The 17545-nt window shown below is 43.5% G+C and overlaps 1 protein-coding gene across 2 annotated transcripts; it reads left to right on the forward strand.

Moving 5' to 3' along the window:
- The first annotated feature begins 1014 nt into the window (after positions 1 to 1014).
- Positions 1015 to 16085, forward strand: MXD1 (MAX dimerization protein 1). 2 transcript variants are annotated; one of them, XM_063139545.1, is made up of 6 exons: positions 1015 to 1135; positions 3060 to 3159; positions 6234 to 6263; positions 10302 to 10416; positions 10983 to 11142; positions 11259 to 16085. In XM_063139545.1, the coding sequence occupies exons 1-6, from the start codon at positions 1057 to 1059 to the stop codon at positions 11444 to 11446; spliced, it is 672 nt and encodes a 223-aa protein (XP_062995615.1). In that variant the 5' UTR covers positions 1015 to 1056; the 3' UTR covers positions 11447 to 16085. The 2 variants fall into 2 exon arrangements, with proteins under 2 accessions (XP_062995615.1, XP_062995616.1); XM_063139546.1 differs by having other exon boundaries at positions 11262 to 16085.
- Positions 16086 to 17545: the final 1460 nt, after the last annotated feature.

The following is a 17545-nucleotide window of genomic DNA, read 5'->3' on the forward strand; positions in this document are numbered from 1 at the left end:
TGAAGACCGAACAAGAACTTCTGTGTGTCAGTAAGCTGCTTCTACTCCTGCTGCCTTCAGCTTTGGGAACAGCAGCAGTGGTGGCTGTATAATGCCAAATTAGATGTTGGTGCCTCGTTTTGCAGTTCCACGCTCAGGAATTCTTGCAACTCTTGGAGCGTTTGGTGGCTGGGCCTTTATCGTTGCCAAGCTCCAGCGCGGACAACAGGCCGCTTGCAGTTCGGGCTCGCCCTTCTCGCGAGGGGCTCGTGGCTCCTAGCTGGCTCCCCCCTCCCTGCGTTCTCCGCCTGGTGCTGCAGGCGAGGCTGAACAAGGCCCTGCCAGGCCCAGGGTTTCCCCTCCCCGTCCTGGTGCTCAGGCCTGTTCCTCCCCCAACAGCCCAGCCTAATTGTCCGGCCAGAATGGCAGAAACACGTGGACAGTGGGCGGGGCGAAACGCTAACAGCAACACAATAATAGGTGGGTCCGGGATGCGCTGGCCAATCCAACCAGGCCAAAAATACGGATTAGCCCTATCAGAACCATTTTAGGGCGTTGCTTTGAAAACCCTGACCAATGGGACCCTAGCGTAGGCGAAAGGGGCGGCATCGCGGAACTGTCACGGGGGCGTGCTTCTAAGGCTTGCCCAATCAGAACGGTGATACACGGGGGCCGGGTTTTAGGACAGCTGAGCCAACCGACGGTATAAAACCTCGGGAGAGACGAAGGGCGGGCTAATGAACAAAGGAGGCCAATGACAAGGCATCACCGCGGGCGGGGCGGGGCGTGTTGTTTTCCTGTCTCTCGGGGAGCCAATCACACCATGGCGGGGGCGGAGACGGGTCGTCGCTACCCAATCCGCGCCGCGCTGAGGAGGCACTGGGTTCAGCTGCGGTTGAAGCGGGGGAGGGTTTGGTTGCGTCGAGTCTGTCAGGCTGAGGTGGGGTAAACACACACTCGCGCTGTGGCCGCTGGAGGAGGCGGACGAAGAGGCGCCCTGGCTGTTGCTGCGGCCGAGCGGCTCCGGAGCAGGGACGAAGCAGCCGGCGGGACCGACGCGAGCGGGAAGGGGGCAAAATGGCGACTGCCGCCCAGGTGCGCGAGAACATCCAGATGCTGCTGGAGGCGGCCGAGTTCCTGGAGCGGAGAGAGCGAGGTAGGCGCCGGGGGGGGGAAGGGGGCGGCGGCGGCGGCGACCTCTGTGCCCGGCCCCCGGTCTCCTCCTCCTCCTCCTCACCCCCGGTCTCCTCCTAGCCCCGCCGGGCGCCTCCGCCTGAGGCGACGGAAGAGAGCGCCCCGCGCCGCCGGCTTCTGGCCCCCGGCCGCGTCCTTCCCCACCTCCGTCCCGCTCGCTGGCCCTGGCCGAGGGGGCCGCCGGAGCGGGCCTGTGTTCCTGCCCCCCTCCGCGGCGGGCCTCGCGTGGGCCGGCTGGCTGGCTGGCGAGGGCGCCCCTCCCCGCTGCTGTTTCCGAGCCACGTCCGCCTTGCGTCCCCTTTCTCTTCTGCTGCCCCGAAGCCCCTCCCGAGGCGGCTGGTGGCGCTCGGATCCTGAAGCGAAACAATGCGCCGCTGGAGCGGAGCGGAGAAGCCGCAGCCCGCCTCCTGCGCGAGGAGGCCGAAAACAAGTCCCCGAAAGCGCCGGAGGGGGAGGGGGCGGCAGGGGTGGCCGGGGGCGCGACGCTTCCTCCTCCTCCTCCTCCTCCGCAGATTTCCTTTCTTTGGAGCCTGCTCGAGAGGAGGAGGAGGAGGAGGACGCGGCGGCGGCCCAGAGGCTCCCTTTCTCCCAGCCCCGCTGGCATCGGCCTGGTCAAGGAGCGAGGCGGGGACGGGGTCTGCTCTCACCCCCGTAGGTTGCAAAACCGGGCCCAGTGCAGGACGGGACCCACACGCCCCCTTCTCGTGCAAGAAGCGAGCTCTCCCTGCTTGCTCCGTGGGGTGCACAGCGATCGATGCCCTGCTTTTGTTCTCTCCCCCGCGCCTCCACTTCTATTTATTTATTTATTTATTTATTTAAAGCGTTTTTATAGTGCCGCTTCACCATTTCTGGCATCGAGGCGCTTTACAATAACCTATAAAACAATTCCATTAAAAACCCTCAACCCACATTAAAACAATTCCATTTAAAACCCTCACCCTCAAACCATTAAAAGCCCTCGGGCCCCCAATTTAAACCACCCCCTCCCCGGGCTCTCGTGAAAATAAAAACGCCTTACAAAGGCGTTTGAAGCCATTGAAAGTGGGAGCCTGTTCTATCCTCAACCGTTGCCCTGGGTGGCGAAAAAACAGGCCTCCTGTGGTTATAAATGCCGTAGATCAAGTGCTCTGTAAAGCCATATAAATGCCAGGCAACGTGGCCCTTTCTCTCACTGCTGTGTAGCAGCCGGATTCTGCAGGAATTCCCCAGGGTTGTAACCTGACGTCTAAAATAGGCCTTATCTCTTCTGCATTTCCTCCAACAGACACCTGCCTCCCCCGGGCAGGGCAGGGGCAAGTGTCTATGGCCGTGCCAGGGTTTTTTTATTCAGTACAGTTGCATAATCTCTCCCCCCCCAACCCTCTGCATCCTCTGTAGGTATTTTTCCTATGTCAAACAAATACTGGCCAATTCACACCTCCCCCCACCTCTTGTCAGACTAACTGGTCCAGCAGCAGCATAATTAGAATCTGTCAGATGTTCAAAAAAAAACCTCATATGCAATATTTTAGTAATCCTTACAGCAGCCTTGTGAGGTAAGGCAGTGGCAGTGTTGCCATATTAAACATGAGGGTGCTGAGACAAAGAGAATATGGGCTTGCCTGAGGCTATATACTGAGTTAATGACTGAGAGGCATTTTGAAAGTGGGGCTAGCGCTCATGACTTGTATAATGATTCTGTGGGTAGGAATATTTAAAAGAATGTGTTCTGTATTTCTGTGTTAAAACATTGAGCCAGGGGGTTGGACTCAATGGCCTTATAGGCCCCTTCCAACTCTACTACTCCATGATTCTGTGATTCAGATGACTCTGCCAATACACTTATGATACTTCTTTTTAGGCAAAGGTTAATAATGAAACAAATGTTTGGTGTGTTTTCCTTCCAGAAGCTGAGCATGGCTATGCTTCTATGTTACCTTACAGCACCAAGGACAGAGATGTCTTAAAACGAAGAAACAAGTCCAAGAAATACAGCAGTAGTAGCAGGTAATGGAAAATGTGATGCTCTACCTGTATTGTCCTGCTTTTGTAGGGTCAGCATGGGAAAAGGCCATTTTCAGGACAATCATAGCAGTAACCTGTGTATGTTACTAGTCTTTATTAAAGGGTTGGTTTCTATAGATCATGTTGTGGTGTCAAAGTTCTCATGTTCACTAGGTTCCTCATGCATGGTAGTTTCACTTTTATTTCTTGTTAGTTTCATATTTGTCTCTTAAATGACATACTGGAATGTTACAATTGAAATGTCAGATTAAATGTCTTATCAAAAATATTTTGGGAAAGCATAACCTATTTCTCCTGCTGAGGTTTGATTGAATCCCTTAAATATGTGCTCCACTCTAAGAATCTTGAGATACCCTTCTCAAAAAAGGCACCTGGTCACTCCAAATATTCAAATTAATTTGTTAGAAATGTTCGTAGTTATTATATCCATATCCCAATGCATGGTTAGATTTCTGAAAGCCAGTTTTAAAAAAGAAATCAGGAGGGTGTTGGTGTTTTAAAAAATGGATCTTCATTGCTTGTACCTTATCTAAAGCCAACAAGAACTGGAAGCACATTAAAGCTGTAATTGTAAACACACTTTTACTAAAGAGTAAACTGTTTTGACAAAATGGGATTTACTTTGGTGTAAACATGTTTGGAATCCTCTTGCACAAGAACTACTAGCATATGTTGCTCTACCTTTTTGCAAAAAAAATATCTATGCCTGTTGCACAAAATGACTGCTTTTTAATAGGTTATTTATATTACATATTCAAAACTTCTTGGAAAGGTGTATTATGGACATTTTATATCCTACTCTTAAAGGCAAAACAGTGCTAAGAGTGGTTTGCAGCTTGTTAAATCAACAATTAACATATACACATATCAAAGTAAAACAGGCAGTGATGGCAGGTAAAATAAGCTTAAAATAAGGATCAATGTACTTATTCCCCCACTTCCCAGGTCAAATGCCTGGTAGAATAAAATGTATTGAAAATTCTTTAGATCATTGCTGAACACTTGCCTCTTTTTCATTTTTAATTAAAGCATGAGTGGGCAGCCTTTTTTCTCTTGAGGGCTGCATTCCTTTGTGGGTAATCTTTTGAATGGTGAGCAGGCCATATTGGTGGTAAGTGAGGCCAGAGCCAAAGATGGATGGGTCACCTCTTTTTTCTTTCTGCCAACTCCCCCCCCCCCACTCCCTTCCCATGCAATGGGCTGACAAGGGAGGGATAGATCACTCTTGCCAAGGATCTGAACTGCTTGCATACAGGGGACTTTTGAAATTAGGCTGTGGGCTGCATGAAATTAGGTTGAGGGCTCTAGCTTGCTCAGCCCTGTAGAGACAGGTGAACCTGATAAACTCTTGGGGGTCTTCTGGAACAGAATAAAGTTACTGGGATTTACTTTATCCAAATTAAGTAGCTAAAGTGAGAAGCAATTTCAGAAGTCCTAGTTGGAAGTATGGTCATTTTTTAAAGCTAGTAGATTTAAGTGTTAGCTCGCTAATACTTGTTCATGTTCTCTGTTTACATATCTGGGGACAAACTATTTTCAGGCTTATGAGATGGCCAAGAATCAGGAAGTACCCAGTTGAAACTTTGTCCTTAAATCACCCTGTTGTGTCAGAGGTTAGTGGTCTTGAGATGAGTACATGATGTTCTGACATTTGGAGAGTGGCATGGAAAGTGGAGTTTCAGTATGAAGCCCCTTCTCTCCCTCACTCCCTCTTGTTAATTTGAACCTTACATGAGTTGCAATTCTTCAGGGAAGTGTATAATCCTCACTGCATGTGTACAAAATGGTGTCAAAACAAGCAAAAGCACAGGTTCAAATATGGATCTAGACTGGGTGTTTTTGCTGAGTAACTAATGCAATTGAATGTGTATATTGATTGTGTTGCATAGATCTGGAATCTTTCAGAGTAGAATAGAATCATGTACATTTTTTAAATGAAATTCGTAAATTCTTTCTTCAAGGTGGGCGACGCTGTCCACATTAGTTCCTTGGTGTAGTGGAGAGAATTAGCTGCTCTTGCTGAGGTTTCCCACCAGTAAATCCTTTTTTGCCTGGTTTTAACAAGAATGTGTGGTCACATTTGGGGTGAGCATGCCATTCTATTCAGCTGCTAGGCTCAGTGATTGTATGATAAGATATATGTTAATGCTCATGGAATCCTGGTCACTCTCATTTAGCGGGTGTTGCTGATGTGTATGTAGTAATGCAAATGAGCATATACAAGCTTGACAGAGGTTTCTAATTCACAAGAAAACATTTCAGTCTTGCCTGTAGGCACAACAGTGGGAGTCTTAAAAGGCATTTGGCCCATCGGAAAAAAATGTCATCTGTTTACCCATTCTAAATTCGTGCAACATGTTTGGGTTCTACACTGCTCTTCATGAATACACCACATGTTTTGGAGACTGCTCTTATCCCATATATGTTAAATGGAATCATGGGCATCACGAGAGTGAGTAATTCAAAGAACTAGCATGTGACATACTTTAGTTTAGGTTGCACTTTCAGTTTTAAATACATGTTGAAGTTAAGCTGGGAGTCCACAGAATAGTTCTTTCTCATCCTTACAATCAAAGTTTGCAAGGACATTAGGAAGAAGGCTTGAATAAATCTTCAAACTAGTCCAAGCAGTTGCTGGCTTAATCTATGTTCTGGGAAATTGTTAGATTAAAAAAGAACCCAAGTCTTACTGGACTTGTACTATTCTTGTATGAATATTTACTTGCAAAACAGGTGATGGCAAAGTATACAGAAGATTATTTTGCCTCACCTTTCAGCAAAACAGAGAACCTTTATGAGGAGTAAAGATCCATGTGAAGGGCAGATGTAATTGCATACAAATCATAATGCAGTTGTAGCACCTAATTTGAAGACTCCTGTGCAGGAGCCCTGTTCTTAACAGTGACTTGATATCCAGCAGTTTCCTTAAAGTCTTGTAATGGTGAGCAGCTAGTAGAACTCCTGTATTTGTAGACTTTACAACAGCATGTTAACTCCATGACTGTCAACTGAAAATGGTTAAACTAATCTGTCTCTCTCTCCCTGCTTCTCTTAAGATCAACTCACAATGAAATGGAGAAGAACAGGTGAGTTTTCAAAAAGTCATTGTAAATTATAATTAATCCCAGAAGTAGCCGTGCCCTCTTCTTAACTTTTAGAGGACCTTGTTGAAGTGAATTAAAGCAGTGGTGTTTTAGCTAAAGAGTTCAGTTTGGGGAAGCTGGTTTTTCTGGGTGGTGACTTCCAGTATGCAGAATTACACATGCTTGTGTGTGGCAAGAATGGCTAAGTAGAAAGGCTTCATACCAGTGCAATGTCTAGCTGTAATCCATTGGGAATCACTCATTGAAATGAGCATACTTCTGCCCAGAAAATGGTCTTCTTCAGCCTTTTGATGCTTAAGTACCTTTAGATAATTAGGGACTATCACCTCAAAGTCAAGTTTGGATAGCCAATGTATGTCATGAAACTATCCATCCTGATATTGAGAGTCCTCTAGAGAACAAGGACCAGAAAGTTCTGAGGGAAAAATATGGGTGGGTGGGAATAATAGTTGCACCTTAACAGCTTTACTCCTTCTTGGTCTTCAGGAGGAGACTAATGCCCAAGAGGTGTTTGCTTAGTTCATTCCAACCACATGTACTAGCAACCTTTGTATTATGTTGCTAATCTAGTGAGGTTTTTAATTTTCCAACTGGCATACTTCACTTCAAAAGACTTGCACCACAGGGAATAGTTCATGGTTTGCCTATTGACGTTCCCTTTGAGTACAGTTCTCTGACTATCAAAAGAATGTGGGAGGTATCACATGAGGCCTTGCCAAGATGAGGCTTAGGTTAACTGTTTTAGGTCCAGTTTGACATTCCTACGTGTGATTGGGTTCACCCAGGTAGAGCATCTGGAGGTCTGCTGAAGACTTGGTTTACATTGCTCATTTTCAGGAAGCTTAATTGGCATGTTCTTGAGGTGGTGGGTGAATATATTGGAACGGCTAGGTAGTGGATATTTATCTTCGGCTTACCATGTGATGGGTACAAATACTTGTATTTCTATTGACGTTGCTTGAGGCTGGAATGTAAGCTTAGTGTATATGTTTATGGGGAGATGATTCTTGACATGACCTGTTCTGAGGCTTTTTAATAGGCTTGTTAAACATTTAGAAGTTGGCTACATATCTCTTGTAGAAATCAGAGCTTAATTTGAGATGTTACATATGATGAGTTCATGGTTATGAAAAGAAGTTAGCAAAGCCTAGAGAATACGGAACCACTTAACTTCATGGAGGTTAATGTTCATGGAGCACTTCATACAAAAAATATTCTTCAGCAACTATTAGCAAACCGCCTCCCAAAACATTTCCAAAGTAATTACAATAAGTAAAGCAGGAAAATTTAACTGGTTTAACCAATAAATCTCATGATACAATAAAATGGCTTCAGAGCTGCAGTTCAAAATGATATAGGCATGATGTAGTCATATTTTCCCTTCCAAACAATACTCTCTAGGTCACTGTCTCTGATTTTAAGGCATGCTCCTTGCTCACTTAGTATCAGCACTCCAAACTGAGTTGAGTTTAGAGATAGTTTGCCTGCTAAGAGTACTATTCTGCTGCATCAGGTACCAGAAGAAAATAGACGATTAGGTTGCACTCCATTTGACATTAATACTCAATATTTGCCCAGTGACAGACAGCTACACAAAGCCTGTGTTTGAGGTCTAATAATACTCTTGTACAGTGCCTTTAGTAAATATATTTTTGTTTAGAATTGCAAGCTTTAATTGATCAACTAATCCATGATAGCAAGTTTTAATTGATGCAACCAGGGTTTTCATTTACCCTAACGTTATTTCTACTACCCAATTGGAATATATTAAAAGTGCCTCTGAACACAGGCAGAGTGCCAAATGCAGCCAGTTCTCCTCTTTCCAAATTAAAAAAAAAAGGATGTAAGGAACAAATGACATATCTTCACAGGCCTTTGTCCCAGGACTTCTTTCTTTGCTGACAACCTTGCAAGTATACTGTATGCAACTAAAGAACAGTCTCCTTCGCCAACCCAGCCTTGACTTTTCCCAATCATGGCCCTCACAAAATACTTCAGCCATGCATGCACACACAACTCTTTTTTACTTGGGTACCCAACTTTACACAAGGCTTCATTTGTGCCTAGGGAAAGCCGAGCAGAAATCTCTTTTCAATACCTGCATAAAAAAGGCCTGTAAACATTGATCCTTCCTTCCACAGAAGTCTACTCTAGGTTTTTCTGTTAAACTGTTGCATCAGCTCTGTCCTTCACACCGTATTCTTTAAAAACATGTATTTATTTTTAATCAGTCTCAGGAAGGAGGGATGGTTGGCTTGAGTTGGTATAAAACTCTATTTTTTCTGATATCCATAGGAGAAAAAAGAAGGGTTCTGCTGAAGTGGAAAGGCTAGGGAGAGTGAAAAAGGCACATACAGAAGTGGGCAGTAACAAAGTTTAAAAACGAAACCAGTTCCCACTCAGTCATTTAAACGGAGGACTGCAGGGACCTTGCAGCTTTAAGGACCATGGCAGAAGCTAGAGTGGCAGGACGATTACCTGCTCAGTAGGGCAAGTGCCATTTTTTGGAAAGGCAAAATACCACAGCCACTAGTTGGATACTGATTCCCAGACTTAAATTCATGGTTGCCATGGTTACTGTGGCAACATTTGTGGGCACCTGAGTACAGCTGTGAGTTAAAGTTATGTTTTTCCAGATTGCATTTGGTTCCAGTGTGTTACTGGCATTGAGAATAAAAACAAAGCTGCCTTTTCTTCCAAGCAACGAGGGGTAACTTTTCATTAAATTGTAACTTACCATGTCAATATCTCAAGGGCATAATGAAGTTTTAGTAAAAAGCAAATTATTAAAATGTAATCCAGTGTAACAAGCCATGATAAATACAATCCTTATTAGTAAATGGAAATAAGGCTTAAATGTGATTGTTAAAAGGCACTCAGTTAACCTTAGGATATGTCAGCAAATTTCTGTCTATCCTGGCCTAAAATGTTTCTAGTAAACATTAGCATTTGGTGCTTGAAATTGACACAAACAGGAGAAGGCCATTGTTCCATGGTAGAGCCTTTGCATGCACAAGATCACAGGTTCAGTCCCTCACATCTCCAGTTAAGAGGATCTCAGATAGAAGGATTGGGAAAGAATCTGTGTATGAGATCTTACAAAGTAGCTGCTGGTCAAAATAGGCAGCAATGGGCTAGGTGGACCAATGTTCTGTCTAGAACATTCAAATGTTTTACCATAATGTCTACGGAAAACGACTATTAACAGAGAGAGGACTAGCACCACTTCGTGTAACGGCTGCTTGCAGAACACTAAAACTAAACACATGGCTTCTTACTTGGAGACTCTCAAGCAACTGGGGGCCATAAGGCAAAGTGACAAGCAAGTAATCATTTCCTTTCTAGTTCAGGGTTGCAGAACCTCTTTCAGCTGGAGAATCTCTCGAGGGCCATATTCCAGTGGTGGGTGGTGCTGAAGGCAAAGGGGGCGGGGCCAAAACTGCCAGCACATTTTACCTGAAAGCTCTTATTGCCTGTAGCTAAGCCTTAGGAGAGGCATTTCAGCCTTTTAAAATGCAGAGGGGGGAATTACACACAAGCTGGGGAACTACAAAGTGAACCCAAGTGGGCTGGATTTGGCCCCTGGGCCTGAGGGTTCCCCACCCTGCTTTAGTTAAAATGCTGGTCATCACTCATCATCACTCACCTACAAACTTTCCTGTATGACTAGATGAGGTAGCACTGAAGTAGCTTTTTAATTAAAACGTGAGAACATTGTCTAGAGTTGAATGGCTTCCTGGTGCATTGAAGCTCATATTTTGAGATGGGACTTTGTATGCTGATGGCATCTGTTATGCCAAAGTACATTTAGAACAGTTCTCCTTTCCTCAGTTGGGCAACTTTTAAAAGATGCTGTAATCAAAATGGACTGAGACAGTTATGAACTTTATTCCCAACTTACTTCTAAGCTTCATATTAATCTGCCCTAATACCTTAATGGTATATTGCAGAAGTGTCCATAATAAACATCTCCAAATTGTTGATCTTGCAGTGTTAACATATGTGAATCTTGGTTAACAGACGTGCTCATCTGCGGTTGTGTCTGGAGAAGCTTAAAGGGCTGGTGCCCCTGGGACCGGAATCCAGTAGACATACTACGCTGAGTTTACTAACAAAAGCGAAATTGCACATAAAGGTGAGTTGAGTCTGACATTCTCATGGAGTATTTTGCACCCCATGTAAAAAGCTCATTATTTTGAAATATGTACTTAGATTTTTTCTTTTTCAAATATATAACAAAAGTGTAATAGGAGTTTCAAATTTTACCTTCCCAAAGAACATTGTTACCCCATTGATGAAGATATTTGGAGTAGGTTTCTATCTACCACACCATTGTTATAGTAGGGGGAAGAAAAAAATGTTGTCATAATATTTAAGTTAACATAGCTGCCACGTTGGAAGAATACATGCAGACATTAAACCTTGGCAGACACTTGAAGTAGACAGGTAGGTGGCAAAGATAATACCTATCCACCTCTGGAAAAAGGTCAACATGCTTTTAAAGGCGGCCTTCAAATTGCTTGGAAAATTATATTAGGCACCTTTCAGATGTGAGTGGTGACAAATGGAAATAGCTGGTATCATAGCTAGAAAATGGATAACAGGTAAAGCTAATAAGTTCCCCTTAAGCTAGTTTCATTGTCCTGAAGAACTCGTGCTAATTTTTAAGTTTGGCACCCAATTGTGTGTTTTCTTCAACAGAAACTTGAAGACTATGACAGAAAAGCAGTACACCAAATAGATCAGTTGCAACGAGAACAGCGGCACCTGAAAAGGCAGTTGGAGAAACTGGGCATTGAGCGAATAAGAATGGACAGTGTAGGGTCAACAGTTTCTTCTGAGCGATCAGATTCAGACAGAGGTAGGTCGTGGGTGTTATGGGAGTTGAGCCCCTGCTTTCATGCCCAAATATTACTTGCTCTGTTAGGGAGCAAATGCTGTCTGTTTTACCCAAGTGACATTGCATTTGTGTTGCAGAAGAAATTGATGTGGATGTGGAAAGCACAGACTATCTAACGGGTGACCTGGACTGGAGCAGCAGCAGTCCAAGTGATTCAGATGAAAGAGGAAGCCTGCAGAGTGTCTGCAGCGATGAGGGGTATTCAAGCGCCGGCATTAAGAGAATAAAGCTGCAGAACAATCTTAAGGCCTGTCTCAGTCTATAAGGAGCCAGTCGCCTTTTCCTCATCCATTGCTGTTTCCTTGTTGGATCCTACTAGGTAGTATGTTGGACCGTCCCACAATTCTCTTGCACGTAAACTTCTTGTACCACCAACATTACCAAAATCTGCTTTGCCTAAGTCTGAAAACAGTGCATAGGGTTGTGGGTTACAAGCTACTCTCTGGAGCACACATCTGATGGCATCCACTAGCTTCTCTTTTCTGTCAGTAAACTCATCTCTATGAGACTGAACATTCCAATCAAATTTCTAAGAACCCAAGAATATTGTTGCAGTAATAGCAACAAACACTTTTTGCCTGTGCTGCTATTGCTTAACATTCTAGAAGAACCTTTTCACCATGAGGTGGGAAGATGGGAGATCATAAAGTAAGGTGTTTGGAAACTGTAGCCAGACTAGCCACTATTCCTCAAATGTGACCTCTATAGGAGAAATTCTGCTTTCTTGTCATTCAGAGCTGAAAATTGGCATTGACAGATATACAAAGCATTGTAAGTTTCTGCTAGGGAATTATGCAGTGGAACTTCCCAACCACTGAAGTGTCCCAAGCAAATGCAGTTGTAACATAGCCGTCTCTGAGGCACTCCTGCCAGCATGGAATCAAAGCTCCCTTTGGATTTGAAATGCTGAGCCACCCTTCTCAGTAAGTCCCACAGAGCTAGGTTTGAGATTGGCAATGGAGAGATTAAAATGAAGTTTGGCAGAAATATTTCAGGAATAGAATTGTGCTGGAGCGGGTTGGAGGGGGTGTGTTTTTTCTTTTCACTTTTAGCTGATTACCCTATTAGGGTGCCTTCGCTCAAACACATCTCTATACCTTTGTGTCAAAAGACCAAATACTACTCCTGTGCAATCTTTATTATAATGTCTTTGCATCGACAGCAACGTTGACCTTTTGTTCCTAGCAGCTTTTGTAGCTGCTAATTCCTGCTTCTTGTCTCTGGGACAATTATTTCTACCTCAGAGAGATGAACAAAGCTGATCTCAATCCCTTTAGCACAAAAGAATTATGCCTCATTTGTATACTTGGTTCTAGTCCAATTTGTTTACTTAAAAATTCAGCAATAACCGAGTGACGAAGTTAGCTGTGCTAGCTTTGAGTTAATGACTGAGGAGACGGCATTAAAGTAATTCTGTGGTGCCCTCTTAGCATTCTAGCACTTCCTTGCCTGTTTAAATTATTTGGTAGCCCTCTGAAAGTGGCTTCAGTGGGGATTTTGGGTTTTGACCATCAGGCTTTCCTCTTTTCTGCCCCCCCTTTCGCACAGTCTTGGGTGTCCCATGTCAACAGCATTCTTCACGTAACCTATATAGAGCACACACAAATGTACATAACATGTGGTCTATAAATAGTATTTATTCATTTTTATATATAAAGTTAATGTAATATGAACTTGTGCTTTTATAGATGTTTAGGAAACTTTATATGTCATGGTCTACTAACTGAGATGTCCTTAGTCTCCTTCTTTTTCCTTTGAACATTAATATTGTCCGTCCCCACCCAACCCCCTTGGCCAACTCCTAATGGCTTTTAATTTTGATTTTCCATATGCAGCTATAGCTGCCACCCAGCACTTAGAGGACACCTGAGAGCCAGTTAAGCAACTTAATGTCACTTCACTTTAAAAGGGCTGTGTAGCTTATTTAGCTTCTAATTCAGGCTTACTTGCAGGTTATGGCGGAGCTGCCAAAATCCACTGTCAAAGTTCTAAACAACATAAAAATACATTTTGATTTTTTCCCCTCAAGAAGCTTGAAGCTATCTCTGGATAAATGTTTTAGATGGGAAGTGGGGCTAGTGGATTGCTAAAGATCTCCAAAGTTATTTCTTTTGAGTGTGCTATCTTTTTTTTTTTTTTAAAAAAAAATGCAGCTGGAATTTTCAGATGTCCAGCAGACTTGCACTGAACTCCTACTTGTCGGAGGCCACCTTGCATTTATAAGCTGGCTTTGAGTCCAAGCAGAAAAACTTCAGACCTGTGAACTTCAAAGAAGTTGAGTAGCTGCACTCTGAGATCCTTTGTTCCGACATGTTTTTGCCCAAGACCTTTGAGCTTCTGTTTTATTAATGAGTTGCATAAACTATCTCACATATTCAACTCCATGTTGCCACCTTAAGGTTCAAAGTAACTTCAGATTTTGGGGGCATTTTGGTGGGGTAAATTTAAACTACAAATTTGTGTACTTTACTTTAGAAGTAATGAGTCTTAAGGATTCAGTCTAATGTGTTTTTTAATTGATGTGCCTTTTATGACTTAATTATAACTGGGCACAGTCCACCTGACTTCTCCTGGGTACTGCCCCTTCTCTTCCTCCTTCCCTAACAATATCTAAACAAGTGGAAGTAGCAGACACATCCATGGTTGTATGCAGCTGCTTTCATTTTAGTGGACTTTGAACAGGAGAAATTCCTAGTGGATTGTGCCCATCCTCTTTTTTTTTTTTTTTTAGTAAAATACTGTGGGATTTTATTCTATTTTATTTTGATGTCCCTATTGTGAATCAGTAATTAATCTTTGCACTGTCTGGATGTGGTCCTTGGATGGTACAGAAAATAGTGAACTTTGCAAGTCATGCACTAATGTCAAAACTAACCTAAAGAGGTATGTGGTGTTTCAGAAACATCTAGATAAGTAAAATAAATTGTCCTGTGGGCTCCAGGGACATCTTTTAATGTCTTGGCTAGGACTAGTCTTGGCAGCTCCAAACTTCTGTGGTCCTCTTTGCTATTCACCCAGCCCACCCCTCAGATAGCTGTACCTACTTCAAGTCTGGAGAAATAGCCCCAATTGTCTATGTGGCCTCCAGTAATGTCCAACCTCCTGCCCACAACTTTAGTGAGGTTTGCATAGCAAAGGTGCGATGCATAACCACACAAATTTTCCTTTCTAACCACATGAGCTGAAGTTTCATACACTGCCAGAGTGGCATGGGAGCAGCTATGGAAGTAGCAGCAACCATGGCGCTTCGGTAATGTGTAAACTGGGCCATAGAAGTGTAACATTCTGGTCCAGCCAGCCTTTCTCTCGAATTCACTGATCCACCAGCATTATTATTCAATAAGCTTCAGAAAATTAATTTTGTAGGTTGTTAAAAGGGAGCTGGGGTTGTTTCTGTGCCTGCGTTTGCAGCTGGAAGTCGTGTGTATGCTTAAAAAGGTCACAATGCTGTTGCACTTGGTAACTTTCTGTGCACACAGTAGATAGGGAGCACACTTGATTGGAAATGGAAATCCAAAATTTGTGCTCTTATTGATCAGAAATAAATATGGGTGTCAGAGTGACAGTCTGAAGTATCTTAAAAGTATTGTCTGTACCTGATGAACCTTTTTCCTGAGTGTTGAACACCCAGATCTTTTATTATGGTATTGTCTTTGTTTTGTTTTTTAATAAAGCGGAGCTTTCAAGGTGCTGAACTTTTTTCCAGGGTTGGTTTTTGATCCAAATTCAGAGCACTTATTTGAGATGTACAATTAGGTGCCACAAACTTTTCCAGCCTCTTGCAAGATTCCAGAGCTCTGGGCATTAGCAGTCTGCGTGCTGCCAAATGCCATTTTAGCACTTTGTTCTCACAATAGGGCCCTTCTCTCGTTCCCCCAAACCCCCATCTGTCTTGTTTCTCTCCAGAATTAAATATCTGCAATAGCAAACACAGCCAGAAAGAGGAAGCCCTGTGTTCTCTGGGAGGGAGGGGTGAATGGGGCTGGGGGAGGGATTTTAAGTGCTCACTGCCTAATTAGAGTAAACAGGCATCTGGTGTAAAGTGTAGCAATATATTGGGACTCAGAGTCCTCATTTTGCCCCCTTGGTAACAATTTTCAGGTTTTGACACTTACTGTATTGGGATGAATTCTGCTTTTTATATCTAGTTATGCATTTGCTCCCCTGCTGACATATATTGTGTTCTTTCTCTCTTGCTGCATTCATCTGAGAGAGATTTTTTTTTTTTGCTTTCAGTTGATGCAAGTGGTTGGTTTCACTATGGCCATCTGAAGCTCTTTGAACAGCTATGTGAATCAGTTATGCTTTTGGTTTGGAGGGAAAGCTGTCCCAAATTACTGAGCAAACAAAATCTTTTATGCTCCTATGTCTGTGTACCAAGACTTACTTTAGCAAACTTGTTTGTTTTGAATATTATAATCTGGTTGAACGACACGTAAGAGTCAGCTTGTCCCTGGCTGTCATCTGCTGGAGGGCTTAGTTATGCTTGCTGAAACATAGCTGTTCCCTTCTTAGGTGCCCAAAGATTTGACCCACCTGGAGGAGTTTGGCTTTATGTTTGTGCAGTTCTTTTTGATTGACCTAGGAACTTTCATCAAATAGGTGCTCTTGACAACACTTGCTGTTTTGAACTCTTGAGTTTAGTTTTGGAGTCTTCCAAATAAAAATGAAGCCTAAACAGGAGAGCAGCAGACAGGGGGAAATAGAAATTCAGTTTCCAGATGTTCAGTTCCTAATGTAAATACCACGTTATTGCAAATCCTGTGTCAAGACCATATAATGGTGCTTTTTATTACAGTTAGCACATGCATTTTTAGAAACTACATGTTTTAGACAACCTTGCTGTGTATATGTATACTTCTGTATTGTTCAACTGTTAGAAAATAAATTATTTCATTATTAAAGAGTGTTCTAGTATTAGTGTTCTCCTTGAAAAGAAGTTCTTATTCATTTGTGAAAGGTATTCAAGTCATATTAGATCTTAATTCTGACTAGTTTAATCTCAAAAGTAGTACCTCACAAGAGCCTGTTTTTCTACTTCAGCAGAGCCAGTAGGTTCTGCTACAGAAAATGAAGGTTCTAGAGCAGGGTGGGCCCTCCAGATATTGTGAACTGCAATTCCCATCATCCCTCACCATTGGCTGTACCGGCTTTCACAGCCTTCCCCCTTCTCCCTTGACCTATCTTGATTCCTGTGTTCAATTTTTGCCTGTTCTCTGGATATCAGGATTGCCATAGAACAGACACTAACCTTAATCATCCTGTCCTCTATGCACTCGGGCAAACGTTTTCCGTCGCTCCTTCGTTATGAAAGTTTTATTCCTCAGTTTCTGTCAAAAACCAATCTCAGGTATGTGCAGCAATCCCCACCAGTAGACGCTTCTGGCTGGAATTCCAGCAGATGACAGAACTAAAGGAAACCAGGGCCTCCCGACACCTTTTTTCCCTTGCTGTACTCGTGGGGGCAGGGAAGTGTGACTCAGGCGGTGGAGGGCATCTGCTGGGCTGGCTTCTGACCTGGAGTGGGAGGTGTGGCCCAGTGAGCAAAGGGTTAAGGACGCTGCCCACCAAAGACTCCCTTGCAAGTGCGCCCTTAGGGATGTAAGAAATTTGTTTGTTTGCTTTAAATCGGGATTTATCTAGTTTTCACCTTCCCGATGAAACTGACTCAGACACAATCTGGGGTCAAAGTCTATACATATTATAGTGTTGAGGAAAGTGCAGAAAAGGGCAACGCAAATGATTCAGGGGCTGGAGCATCTCCCCTGTGAGGGAAGGTTGCAGCAGCTGGGATTGTTTAGCTTGGAAAAAAGGAGGCTAACGGGAGACATGATAGAGGTGTACAAAACTATGCATGGTGTGGAGAATGTGGATAAGGAGACATGTTTCTCCTCCCATAATACTACAACTCAGGGTCATCCCACGAAGCTGTTTGGTGGGAGATTCAGGGCAGATAAAAGAAGGTACTTCTTCACACAGCACAGAGTTAAACTATGGAATTCACTACCATGTAGAGATGGACACTAATTTGGATGGCTTTAAAAGGAGGTTCAATAAATTCCTGAAAGAAAAGGGTCTCGATGGCTACTAGTGCTGATGGCTTTGTGCTGTCTCTCAGTAAGCCCATGTGCACCAGTTGCTGGGGAACGTGGGTGGAAAGGTGCTGTTCCACTCGTGTCCTGCTTTTGGCTGCCTGGTCATCAGCTGCTTGGCCACAGTGAACAGAACTAGATGGACCCATGGTCTGATCCAGCAGGGCTCTTTTTATGTTGTTTTGTCCTCCCAAGTTGCTTTTTTCCTCAACTAAAGCTCCTCAATCACTGTAGCTTTTCATCGTAAGGGAAATTCTCACCCCCTGAACACT

The sequence above is a fragment of the Elgaria multicarinata genome, chromosome 12 (genome assembly GCF_023053635.1).
Source record: "Elgaria multicarinata webbii isolate HBS135686 ecotype San Diego chromosome 12, rElgMul1.1.pri, whole genome shotgun sequence".
In the NCBI taxonomy this organism is placed as follows: domain Eukaryota; kingdom Metazoa; phylum Chordata; class Lepidosauria; order Squamata; family Anguidae; genus Elgaria; species Elgaria multicarinata.

Excerpts from the sequence above, each read along its gene's own strand:
- MXD1 (XM_063139545.1), top strand. The coding sequence starts at position 1,057 with ATGGCGACTGCCGCCCAGGTGCGCGAGAACATCCAGATGCTGCTGGAG. Across the intron at positions 3,160-6,233 it reads AAATACAGCAGTAGTAGCAG|ATCAACTCACAATGAAATGG; the intron begins GTAATGGAAAAT and ends GCTTCTCTTAAG. Across the intron at positions 6,264-10,301 it reads AATGAAATGGAGAAGAACAG|ACGTGCTCATCTGCGGTTGT; the intron begins GTGAGTTTTCAA and ends CTTGGTTAACAG.